General features: G+C 45.0%; 1 protein-coding gene across 1 annotated transcript; it reads right to left on the reverse strand.

Annotated features, from left to right (window-relative positions):
* Window positions 1-920: 920 nt before the first annotated feature.
* On the reverse strand, window positions 921-2469 carry LOC123169646 (very-long-chain 3-oxoacyl-CoA reductase 1). The gene is made up of 4 exons (XM_044587517.1): window positions 2116-2469; window positions 1737-2025; window positions 1554-1623; window positions 921-1471 (listed from the first exon to the last, which is right to left on the reverse strand). The coding sequence occupies exons 1-4, from the start codon at window positions 2438-2440 to the stop codon at window positions 1151-1153; spliced, it is 1005 nt and encodes a 334-aa protein (XP_044443452.1). The 5' UTR covers window positions 2441-2469; the 3' UTR covers window positions 921-1150.
* Between the last annotated feature and the right edge of the window lie 11094 nt (window positions 2470-13563).

Raw genomic sequence — 13563 nt, forward strand, 5'->3', positions numbered from 1 at the left:
CGGTGCATTTGTCATATGGGTCTGATGTATTTCGATGGAACCTACATGGGAATGGACAATTCTCAGTGGAGTCTATGTATAGAGCGTTAATCCAGTCTGATGTGCCAGTTGATAATAATAAGAAGATCTGGAAGATGAAGATACCTCTAAAGAATAAAATCTTTGCATGGTATCTTCGTCGCGGAGTCATTCTTACTAAAGATAACCTTATTAAGAGAAATTGGCATGGAAGCCCGCAATGTGTCTTTTGTCACCATGATGAGACAATAAAACATTTATTCTTCCAATGCAAATTGGTTCGTTCTATATGGTCAGTCATCCAGATAGCTTCTGGCTTGTATCCTCCTTGTAGTGTTGCTAATGTATTTGGCAACTGGTTACATGGGATAGATTACAGGTTCAGAACTATTCTTAGAGTGGGAGCGCTTGCCGTTATTTGGTCGCTTTGGCTATGTAGAAATGATAAGGTGTTTAACGATAAAAGTACTTCTCTGATGCAGGTTATCTACAGGTGTACCGGGACTCTTCGTTTATGGTCCTCTCTACAACGTGTGGAGAATCGAGGCCTGTTTACGGAGGTGTGTACACGATTGGAGGATACGGTGAGGGATACTTTTACCCAACATGGGTGGCAGCATGATTTTAGGATTGGCCCACCTCCGCTTTAGGCGTTATACATACTCTGTTTCTTTGTATTTCGCCTTCTTAATTTTCGTTTGTATGAGAGAACTTATTTAGCTGTGTGCATCATAGTTATGCAGAGGCCGGGTGTAATGCTTAAACCTTTTAAGTAATAAAGCGCCCTTTTTAAAAAAAAATTATGAAAGATGAAATGTCAGTTATAGATTAGAGGAGTCATGGCAGCCAGTTAGTAGCTTACTATGATCATTTCCCTCTTGAAATATTTAATGTGGCGCTTGATCAAATTATTGTTGAGTTGAATAATCATTTTGCTAAGAGATCTACTCAGCAGAGGTGCGTATCCGAAAAATCTTTTGCCAACTATGACAATGACAAATTAACTGAACTTGCAAGAATGTATGCTGATGACTTCTCCCAACTACGTAGATTATTGAGAAGGGCGTTAGAGTTCAGCCATGTTCATCATTCCCAAATCCTGGGTCCTCCGCTTCACGCAGCCATTCAGCACTCAACTGAGGCAGCCGCTGGTGCATGTGTAGCTTACTAGGTCCCGACTCCCGGCTGGGGCACGCGGCAACGGCCTCATCCTCCGTAGCTCCTTCCTCTGCCACAGGTGCTCACGCAGGAGGAGCTCCTCGAGCAACCAGTCGGGCACGACGTAGGCTATGAACCACGCGATCTGGTGCCGCAAGTTGGGCACGCAGAGCGCGCCGTGGCCGATCCAGCGCACTGCTGCGCGCGCGTAGTCGTCGGGCGTCGGCGTCAACGGCGCGAAGAGCTTGGCCTCCGAGAAGCCCGACGCCATGGCGCCGGTCACGAAGAACGGTGCCTACACATAGGATTGTTATAAGCGGCCGGCACAGTGGCAGTGCATATAGATTGATCATGCATGGGAGGTGAATTTACTTTACCTGGCATTGCACATCGATTCCTTTGCTTCTATACTCGAGGTGAAGGCACTTGGAGAACCGAGCAACGTAGCTGCATGGAAGGAATCGGAAAACAAAGTCGCTTCATGAGTACTCTTCTACTACTACGGAGTAGGTACGTGCCTAGCTAGTTCTACATCTGCTTGGCACCCCGTACGGCCGTACCGTTTCGTGGCGGCGTACATGGTGTAGAGGGGCAAGGAGGGGAGGGCCTCCGATGACATCGAGCCGAAGTTCACCACAGCTCCCCTCCGGCGCTCCACCATCCCCGGAATCACCGCCGCCGTCACCTCGGTCAGCGCCAGCAGGTTCACCCGTATCATGTCCACCCACGCCTCCACGCCGGCGTCGTGCAGGAACGCCGCGGGGGGATCCAGCACCCCGGCGTTGTTCACCAGCACGCCCACGTCCAGCGCCTCCACGGTCCGCCGTAGCCGCCGCATCGCCTCGTCGCCTGCCGGATATCCATTTTAGTAGTACATCAGATGAGCTTAGATGAATGATGGATGCATGCATTCTTGTGTGCGTAGTGTTAATTTCTCACCCTGAGCGGTGGAGACGAGCGACAGGTCCAACACGACGGTCTTGGTCTGGACGGCGGGAGCGGCCTTGGATATGGCCGCGGAGATGTCCCGGAGCTTGGCCGGGTTGCGGCCGACGAGGACGAGGTTCATCCCCCTGCGCGCGAGCTCCAGGGCCGTGGACCGCCCCATGCCGGATGTTGGCCCGGTGACGACGGCCCACGCGCCGTAGCGGCGTCGGAGGTCCTTGTGCCGGCGCAGGCAGAGGGCCAGGTGCGAGAGGACGGGGAACGCCAAGGCGGCTACGTGGAGGGCGCCAAGAAGGGCCAGTGAGGCGAACCATGCCATCCTCCTCTCGACTCTCGACCACCAGTGGGTGTTGGTGCTACCTGCTCGTGCCTCAACTCCTCGTCTCAATTGGAAATTTATATACTAGTGCAAAAGTAAGTCAAGTTTATTTTAAAAAAATTCTGAACTATTTTGACTTTCTTTTTAATTATTTAAAAAAATTCGTCATATAGGGTGTATATATACAACCAGAAAATAAAGCTGTATTTCCCCACAGCACCTGCCTTATAGTACGTCCCCCCAACAAGCCATGGTATTCCTATATACAAGTCATAAAAAGAAAACAGCATGGTACGTACGTACCTCAGCCATTTATTAGGTTTGATTCTATATGACCGACAACCCTCACCAATAAGCAAGACCTATTAACTCGATGGCATTCTCAGCCGACACTAAGTGGAACTCTAGTACAATTGGATCTTTATTAAGGTCTTCAGTTTTCTTAGGGCACCTACAATGCGGACGCTTAGGCAAGGGCGCTAGGCACCTAATAAATGATGTATTGCATGACACCACACATATGTTACTTCCCACTATAGAGGTAGTAACTATGTTACTAGTTTAAGTTACTCCCCACTGTGGCTAGTCTTAGGAGAATACCTTCCATCCTAGCACCTAGTAACTTTGATTGGTAATGAATAAAGAGGTACTTTAAGCTGTAAAACAAGCAAATGCCTCTTTATTATATAGTATATAACTTCATTATAACTCCCACCAATAAGCAAAACCTATTAACTCGATGGCATTATCAGCTGACATTAGTTAAAGTTGTAGTACAGCGAACCTTTATTAAGTTCTTCAATTTTTTTAGGGTTGTACAATGCTGACGATTAGGCCAGGACGCTAGGGATTAAATCATGACTGTTTTGATGGTTTTCACATTGTATAGGTTGCTTTTCTGGCATCCGCGCATACAAAGGAGTTGGATGTTTAAAAAAACCACGTACAAAATATATCTGTTAGCGCCAAACACTCATGCATGCCGACTTGCTCAAGATTTTAAGCGACTGGCCTTATGAGCTTACGTTTCGCGGGGCCAATGATGTTGCGCGCCTGGCTAATGTGACAAATACGAATCTGAATGTATGGGTAGAAAACGCACCCCTTGCACCTACTAACTTTGATTGGTAATGAATTGTGATGGAAGATTCCTCACCCACATCATCTTACTTACTGATTGTGACATAGTTCTCTATCTCCGCATTTCCAAATGGTTATTGACGGGTCTTTTGTTTTCTGGGCCAGCTGCAGAGGTACTTTAAGTTGTAAAAAAGGCTTTAGTTATCGATCTGAACCGAGCATAGTTCTCAATTTTCACAACCTGTCGGTGTCATGCGAGGGCATCATGTCAAGTTTCATGCTTTTCGGACTTCATTTGCATTTTTTGAAATAAAAAAAAAAATCATAAACTCCATGTTCTGGGTCGAGTCTTGAGATCCTTATGTTTGAAATTCCTTTTATTTTCTTGGATAAGGCCTAAATATGGACTCAAGAACACAAATATGATTCATCAGCCCAATTTTACCAATCTTTTCTTGCATTTGATGTTAAAATTATTATTATATTCACTAACAATCTAGACATACACTTAATGTCTTATAAATATAAAAAAAGGACCACGAAAGATGCCAAATTTTGACATGGATCATGTTATGATGTATGTTGAGTGTATTTTTCTAAGGCCAACAGATGAATTATCAGTCGTATCGCCTTGAACCCGACTCATTCCCTCTTGAAACCATGTCTCTTACTTCAAGGTGGTTCGGTTTTTTAGCAGTGTATGTCACAACTTTTGCAAAATCTTCTCAATTTTTTACATAGCCTTTAGGTGTCATGCGAGAGAACCATATCAAATTTCATGCTTTTTGGACTTTGTTTGTATTTTTTGAAATTAAAAAATAATATACTCCATGTTCCTGGTTGATTCTTGGCATCCTCATGTTTGAAATTCCTTTCCTTTTCTTCGATAAGGCCAAAACATGGACTCAAGAACACAAATAAGATTTATTAACCCAATTTGCCAAGTTTAAATTTTAATTATATTCACTAAATCTCTTATGTCTAAAAGTTCAATTAATGCCTACAAAGGAGATAGGGAGGTTGGAAGAAAATAAATAAATGATGTAGAAAGAACAAAACATAGAGAGAGAAAAATAATGCACAAAAGAAAAGAAAACGGAAAAAAGAAGTGTTTGCCTAGTGAAAAAAGGCACTTGCCAAAGAGAAAGAAGAAGAAAAAAAATAAGCATTTGCCGAGTGCAAAAATAATGACACTCGGCAATGCAAAAAAAAGACACTCGGTAATGCAAAAAAAAACACTCGGCAAAGAATTTTTATGACGAGTGCCAAAAAAAAGCACTTGATAAAGAGTTGTTTGCCTAGTGAAATGTTTAGAGCATCTCTAGCAGACCCCGCATAAGTGGTCAAACCCGCAAAATTTTTGCGTTTTACAGTTTTGGAGAAAAAAGTTGCCAGAACAGAAACCGTAAAAATAGTCCAACCCGTAAAATTTTTAAGGGCCACCGTAAATGCACACCCGAAACCCTTATCTTTGGAGGTTGGAAGGCCGAATATAGGGGGCCCCGTATACCGGTCAAACCTCGTCGGAGCAAACACGCCGCCGCGGAGTTTGCCGAAATCCGCCCTAAACTCGCCGGAATTCATCACCGCACATCGGAAAAGGCCGCTAGACGCCGCAATCGATCGCCGCCGGTTCGAATTGGATGAGCTCGACATCGTCGTGGCCTCCCATGACCTCAGCCTGGCCGCCGGAATCCTCCCGACGCGGCAGGCAAAGGGGCATGACTTGGCTGGCAATAGAGCAAGGCGCGGACGACGAAGGCGACGGGGCGTGGCCGGCAAGCTGTGCGCGGACGGCGGAGGCGACGGGACGTGGCCGGCGAGGTGATGGGGCGCGGCCAGCAGGGGCGGGGCACGGCCGACGGGCGACGGGACGCGGCCGACGGGCGACGGGGCATGGCCTGCGGGCGACGGGGCGTGGCCGACGGGGTTGGGCGCGGCCGGCATGGCCGGCGCGGCCGGCTGGAGGAAGGGGCGGCAGCGGCCGGACGCGAATATACTTTTTTACAGATCCGTTTGGGGGTCTGCATCTGTGCCAACCTGAGCCAGCCCGCAAAAGCGGTTTTGCGCAAACTGCAAACGCGTTTTCCGGGCCGATGGGATGCAGGGTCTGCTAGAGTTGCTCTTACCTACTAGTGCCCGATGAACTGCACTCGGGAAACAACCTGATAGTACTGGGCACCGTTTGAAATTCTGATTGCACCAGTAAGCAAGGGAGATCACTCTTGGATATGCCAATCATGATTCTAATTGGCGTGCGTGCTTATTTTTTCGGACCGACTAACACTTCGTATCGACCCGCGAACATTTGAATTTTGACTCTATTCTTCAAATGCATGTATTACACTCAGCAAACTGATCGTTACCGCCGTTTCCGGTTGGCCTTTAATTTTTTTACCGAGCTTAGATCTTTGTCGAGTACCTACGACAACACACCCTTTAGGAACATCTAGTCATTAGACGTACTAGGAGATAGCCCATTGTACTCATGTTTCTATTGTCATCTCTAAATTAACGTGGCAACCTTCAAATTCGGCTGTCTACTATACACACCCTTAGAAGTACCCAAGATTTAGTGTTGATCTTTTTTCCTTGTTTCGCTCAGTTCACTGGTGGTTGGCGTACGAAACCCTACCGACGCGGCCGTTCTCCTACTCCCTCTCTCCCCTCGCTGCCACCCAAGGACATGGTGATGTTATGAATGTTTCTCTCCTGCGGCGAGGTGGTGGTCTTGAATGACATAACTCATGAGGGATAACGATGGTCATGAGAAAGTCTTAGCAGTTGCAAAAGTAAGCTTCTATTATATGGAGGACGACTTACTCTCACCAATGTTGTTCTTAGTAGCCTACCGATTATCATGCCCTCTTTCCTTGAAATACCTAAAGGAGTGTTAAAAAAAGCTAGACGTTTACCGTTTTAGGTTCTTCTGGCAATGCGAGGAGCAGAAGCGAAAGTACAAACTTGCTAAATGGATATTTTGTGCAGGCCTAAGGATCAAGGTGGGTTGTGCATTTAAAACCTTGTACGGGAAAACAAGTGCTTACCCGGCAAATGGGTGCAGAAGTTGCTTAAGGAGGAGGGTGTTTGGGAAGAGTTATTGCATAACAAATACCTGTACTCTAAAATGATATCCCAAGTTGATGTGAAGTCTACTGAATCGCCGTTTTGGACGGACTTGATGGAGGACAAGTCATCATTTTTTATGAGAGGTTCGTTTATGGTTAGTGATGGCCAATCAATGAGTTTCTGCTAAGATACCTGGCTGGGTGACTCCCCATTAGCTCTTCAGTATCCTACCCAGTACAATATTTTGTTAAGGAAGGACTCCTCGGTGGCCTCTGTTTTGGGGGCTAGCCCATTGAATATTCAATTCTGCAGAGCTTTACTTGGTGACAAATGGACTAGGTGGATCCATTTAGTTAGTAGATCAGTGTCGATCAAGCTACCCAGAGGCTAAATATGTTCTGGTGTATGTGAGCACCAATGGTGTCTTCACAGTTCGCTGTGAAGTCTATGTATGCCGATCTTATGAATTCTAGGCCTATTTTCACATAAAGCATATACGAAAAAAGGTCCCTTCTAAAATAGAAGTTTTCGTGTGGTTCTTGTAGAGCGGGGTAGTTCTTACCGATGATAATCTTGCAAAACGTAATTTGCAGGGTAACACAAAATGTTGTTTTTGTGATCAAGATGAAACAATTCAGAGCACAATTCTGAAGGAAATATGCCCTAGAGGCAATAATGAAGTTATTATTTTATTTCCTTATATCATGATAGATGTTTATTATTCATGCTAGAATTGTATTAACCGGAAACTTGATACATGTGTGAATACATAGACAAAACAAAGTGTCCCTAGTATGCCTCTACTTGACTAGCTCGTTAATCAAAGATGGTTAAGTTTCCTAGCCATAGACATGTGTTGTCGTTTGATGAACGGGATCACATCATTACAGAATGATGTGATGGACAAGACCCATCCGTTAGCTTAGCATTATGATCATTTAGTTTATTGCTATTGCTTTCTTCATGACTTATACATGTTCCTCTGACTATGAGATTATGCAACTCCCGAATACCGGAGGAACACCTTGTGTGCTATCAAACGTCACAACGTAACTGGGTGATTATAAAGATGCTCTACAGGTGTCTCCGAAGGTGTTTTTTGGGTTGGCATAGATCAAGATTAGGATTTGTCACTCCGTGTATCGGAGAGGTATCTCTGGGCCCTCTCGGTAATGCACATCACTATAAGCCTTGCAAGCAATGTGACTAATGAGTTAGTTGCGAGATGATGCATTAAGGAACGAGTAAAGAGACTTGCCGGTAACGAGATTGAACTAGGTATGATGATACCGACGATCGAATCTCGGGCAAATAAAATACCGATGACAAAGGGAACAACGTATGTTATTATGCGGTTTGACCGATAAAGATCTTCGTAGAATATGTAGGAGCCAATATGAGCTTCCAGGTTCCGCTATTGGTTATTGACCGGAGATATGTCTCGGTCATGTCTACATAGTTCTCGAACCCGTAGGGTCGGCACGCTTAACGTTCGATGACGATTTGTATTATGAGTTATGTGATTTGATGACCGAAGTTTGTTCGGAGTCCCGGATGAGATCATGGCATGACGAGGAGTCTCGAAATGGTCAAGAGGTAAAGATTCATATATTGGAAGGCTATATTCAGACATCGGAAAGGTTACGAGTGATTCGGGTTTTTTTCGGAGTACCGGGGAGTTACGGGAATTCACCGGGAGAAGTATGGGCCTTATTGGGCTTTAGTGGAGAGAGGGGAGAAGGGCCAAGAGGTGGCGCGTGCCTCCCCCTGCCCAAACCGAATTGGACAAGGGGTGGGGGCGCGCCCCCCTTTCCTTCTCCCTCTCCCTCTCTTTCCTTCTCTCCTACTCCGAATAGGAAAGGGAATCCTACTAGGACTTGGGAGTCCTAGTAGGACTCCCTATGCTTGGCGCGCCCCCTAGGCCGGCCGCCTCATCCCTCCCTCCTTTATATATGGGGGAGGGGAGCACCCCAAAGGCACCCAAGATTAGTCTTAGCCGTGTGCAGTGCCCCCTCCACAGTTACACACCTCGGTCATATCGTCGTAGTGCTTAGGCGAAGCCCTGCGCTGGTAACTTCATCATCACCGTCACCACGCCGTCATGCTGACGAAACTCTCCCTCGGCCTCAACTGGATCAAGAGTACGAGGGGCATCATCGAGCTGAACGTGTGCTGAACACGGAGATGCCGTACGTTCGGTGCTAGGATCGGTCGGATCGTGAAGACGTACGACTACATCAACCGCGTTAATAAAACGCTTCCGCTTTTGGTCTACGAGGGTACATGGACACACTCTCCCCTCTCGTTGCTATGCATCTGCTAGATAGATCTTGCGTGATTGTAGGAATTTTTTTGAAATTACTGCGTTCCCCTACAGTGGTATCAGAGCCAGGTTTATGCGTAGATATTATATGCACGAGTAGAACACAAAAAGTTGTGGGCGATAATAGTCACACTGCTTACCAGCATGTCATACTTTGATTCGACGGTATTGTTGGATGAAGCGGCCCAGACCGACATTACATGACTGCGTTCATGGGACTGGTTCTACCGACGTGCTTCGCACACAGGTGGCTAGTGGGTGTCTGTTTCTCCAGCTTTAGTTGAATCGAGTGTGACTACGCCCGGTCCTTGTTGAAGGTTAAAACAACACACTTGACGAAAGATCGTTGTGGTTTTCATGCGTAGGTAAGAATGGTTCTTGCTAAGCCCGTAGCAGTCACGTAAAACTTGCCACAACAAAGTAGAGGACGTCTAACTTGTTTTTGCAGGGCTTGTTGTGATGTGATATGGTCAAGACGTGATGATATATAAATTGTTGTATGTGATGATCATGTTTTGTAAAAGTTATCGGCAACTGGTAAGAGCCTTATGGTTGTCGCTTTATTGTATGAAATGCAATCGCCATGTAATTGCTTTACTTTATCACTAAGCGGTAGCGATAGTCGTAGAAGAAATAGTTGGCGAGACGACAAGGATGCTTCGATGGAGATCAAGGTGTCAAGCGACGATGGTGATCATGACGGTGCTTTGGAGATGGAGATCAAAGGCACAAGATGATGATGGCCATATCATATCACTTATATTGATTGCATGTGATGTTTATCCTTTATGCATCTTATTTTGCTTAGTACGGCGGTAGCATTATAAGATGATCTCTCACTAAATTTGAAGTTACAAGTGTTCTCCCTGAGTATGCACCGTTGCTATAGTTTGTCGTGCCGAGACACCACGTGATGATCGGGTGTGATAAGCTCTACGTTCACATACAACGGGTGCAAGCCAGTTTTGCACACGCAGAATACTCGGGTTAAACTTGACGAGCCTAACATATGCAAATATGGCCTCGGAACACTGAGACCGAAAGGTCGAGCGTGAATCATATAGTAGATATGATCAACATAGTGATGTTCACCATTGAAAACTACTCCATCTCACGTGATGACCGGACATGGTTTAGTTGATTTGGATCACGTGATCACTTAGATGATTAGAGGGATGTCTATCTAAGTGGGAGTTCTTAAGTAATATGATTAATTGAACTTTAATTTATCATGAACTTAGTACCTGATAGTATTTTGCATGTCTATGTTGTTATAGATCAATGGCCCATGCTACTGTTCCTTTGAATTTTAATGCGTTCCTAGAGAAAGCTAAGTTGAAAGATGATGGTAGCAACTACACGGACTGGGTCCGTAACTTGAGGATTATCCTCATTGCAGCACAAAAGAATTACGTTCTGGAAGCACCGCTAGGTGCAAGACCCGCTGCAGGAGCAACCCCGGACGTTGTGAACGTATGGCAGAGCAAAGCTGATGACTACTCGATAGTTCAGTGTGCCATGCTTTACGGCTTAGAACCGGGACTTCAACGACGTTTTGAACGTCATGGAGCATATGAGATGTTCCAGGAGTTGAAGTTAATATTTCAAGCAAATGCCGGGATTGAGAGATATGAAGTCTCCAATAAATTCTATAGCTGCAAGATGGAGGAGAATAGTTCTGTCAGTGAACATATACTCAGAATGTCTGGGTACCACAACCACTTGACTCAACCAGGAGTTAATCTTCCTGATGATAGTGTCATTGACAGAGTTCTTCAATCACTGCCACCAAGCTACAAAAGCTTCGTGATGAACTATAATATGCAAGGGATGAACAAGACTATTCCCGAGCTCTTCGCGATGCTAAAGGCTGCGCAGGTAGAAATCAAGAAGGAGCATCAAGTGTTGATGGTCAAAAAGACCACTAGTTTCAAGAAAAGGGGTAAAGGGAAGAAGGGGAACTTCAAGAAGAATGGCAAGCAAGTTGCCGCTCAAGTGAAGAAGCCAAGTCTGGACCTAAGCCTGAGACTGAGTGCTTCTACTGCAAAGGGACTGGTCACTGGAAGCGGAACTGCCCCAAGTATTTGGCGGATAATAAGGATGGCAAAGTGAACAAACGTATATTTGATATACAGATTATTGATGTGTACTTTACTAGTGTTCGTAGAAACCCCTGGGTATTTGATATCGGTTCAGTTGCTAAGATTAGTAACTCGAAACAGGAGTTGCAGAATGAACAGAGACTAGTTAAGGGTGAAGTGACGATGTGTGTTGGAAGTGGTTCCAAGATTGATATGATCATCATCGCATACTCCCTATACTTTCGGGATTAGTGTTGAACCTAAATAAATGTTATTTGGTGTTTGCGTTGAGCATGAATATGATTTGATCATGTTTATTGCAATACGGTTATTCATTTAAAGTCAGAGAATAATTGTTGTTCTGTTTACATGAATAAAACCTTCGATGGTCATACACCCAATGAAAATAGTTTGTTGGATCTTGATCGTAATGATACACATATTCATAATATTGAAGCCAAAAGATGCAAAGTTAATAATGATAGTGCAACTTATTTGTGGCACTGCCGTTTAGGTCATATTGGTGTAAAGCACATGAAGAAACTCCATGTTGATGGGCTTTTGGAATCACTTGATTATGAATCATTTGATGCTTGCGAACCATGCCTCATGGGCAAGATGACTAAAACTCCGTTCTCCGGAACAATGGATCGAGCTACTGACTTATTGGAAATAATACATACCAATGTATGCGGTCCGATGAGTGTTAAGGCTCGCGGCGGGTATCATTATTTTCTAACCTTCACAGATGATTTGGTCAGATATGGGTATATCTACTTAATGAAACAAAAGTCTGAAACAGTTGAAAAGTTCAAAGAATTTCAGAGTGAAGTGGAGAATCATCGTAACAAGAGAACAAAGTTTCTACGATCTGATCGCAGAGGCAAATATTTGAGTTACGAGTTTTGGCCTTCATTTAAAACAATGTGGAATAGTTTCACAACTCACGCCACCTGGAACACCTCAACGTAATGCTGTGTAACCGTACTTTATTAGATAATGGTGCGATCTATGATGTCTCTTACCGATTTACCACTATCGTTTTTGGGGTTATGCATTAGAGATAACTGCATTCACTTTAAATAGGGCACCGTCTAAATCCGTTGAGACGACACTGTATGAACTGTGGTTTAGCAAGAAACCTAAGCCGTCGTTTCTTAAAGTTTGGGGCTACGATGCTTATGTGAAAAAGCTTCAACCTGATAAGCTCGAACCCAAATCGGAGAAATGCATCTTCATAGGATACCCAAAGGAGACTGTTGGGTACACCTTCTATCACAGATCCGAACACTACTGCAGGATGCTGCTAACGCGACACTACGATCAGAGACCCTTCGATGAAACTGTGTGCGATGCAATAATCGCAAACGGTGGTGTAAAAAACCCGTCAAAAAGGTGCAAAATGTTTGCGATGGAGGATGCATCAAACACGGTTCAGATTTTAGTTGCGTGTGCAATGCAGGGCATACGGTTCAGTTCAATTAACTATTTGCGATGAGGAGGAACAAAAGAAACGGGCAGCTAGATGGAGGTGTGTGCGATATACAGCATATGGTTCACTCGGATGAACTATTTGTGATTAGGCAACACAAAAGAAGCGGTCAGCCAGATCAAGGTGTGTGCGATATACGGCATGCGGTTCACTCGAATGAACTATTTGCGTTGAGACATGAGAACAGAAACGGTTCAACTTAACAAGATGTGTGTAATACGTGGCAAACATGTTTGTAATCAGAAATGTGTGTGAAGACCGATAATAACCCATATGGTTGTTGCTAATAAGTCATGTGTGTTGTGCGATGGGATTGCATACAGAACAACAACATACACACACACACACACACACACACACACACACACACACTTATAAGGACATGCTTGCATAACCAAATTAAACATCCACTTACATAGGTGGCTACTACAACCATGGCATTTGCACACACCAAAGTAAACTATTACATGCATAATTACATAGGTGGCTACTACACACATGACATTTCCACACACCAATAAAGTAAACTATATATTACATGCATGATTAACTAGCATAAACGATCATCTGATCATCATTACTTCTTGTGACGCTTGCTCTGCTTGTGGCTCGATCCGGGCTCGTCGATTTGGGTAACGAGGCACTTCCTCATGTCAACAATCCGCCTGTGCATCTTGTAGCATGTGTACACGCTCTTGGCCACGAACCTGAGGTGAGGCTCATCCAGTTGCCGCATCCAGGCCCTGTGCCGGGATAGGGGACTTGTTCTCTGGGCATCCTGCTTCATCTTTTCGTAGTAGGGGTCGATGATGGACGAGGCGAGTTCGACCAGGGAGTCCTCTTTCATGCTGCCCCAGACCCTGTAGTGGTCACGGATTTTGACAAGGTTCTTGCAGGCCAAGCCCGTAACACTGAGCACTTTTACATCGTCAGTGGTTTCCACCGTGGCAAACTTGTAGTCGATGCTATTGACAAACCTGTTGAAACGGTCGCAAGGCTCTGTGGCCATGCAGTAGTGGTAGATGAGGACATGATGGCGCACACACAACCGGGCGACGGCAACCTTCTGATCTATGCC

This window comes from Triticum aestivum, chromosome 7D (genome assembly GCF_018294505.1).
Source record: "Triticum aestivum cultivar Chinese Spring chromosome 7D, IWGSC CS RefSeq v2.1, whole genome shotgun sequence".
NCBI lineage: Eukaryota > Viridiplantae > Streptophyta > Magnoliopsida > Poales > Poaceae > Triticum > Triticum aestivum.

Coding starts and splice junctions, on each gene's coding strand:
- LOC123169646 (XM_044587517.1), bottom strand. CDS start 2,440: ATGGCATGGTTCGCCTCACTGGCCCTTCTTGGCGCCCTCCACGTAGCC. Junction 1,624..1,736: donor ATGTACGCCGCCACGAAACG/GTACGGCCGTAC, acceptor CCTTCCATGCAG/CTACGTTGCTCGGTTCTCCA. Junction 1,472..1,553: donor GAATCGATGTGCAATGCCAG/GTAAAGTAAATT, acceptor TCCTATGTGTAG/GCACCGTTCTTCGTGACCGG.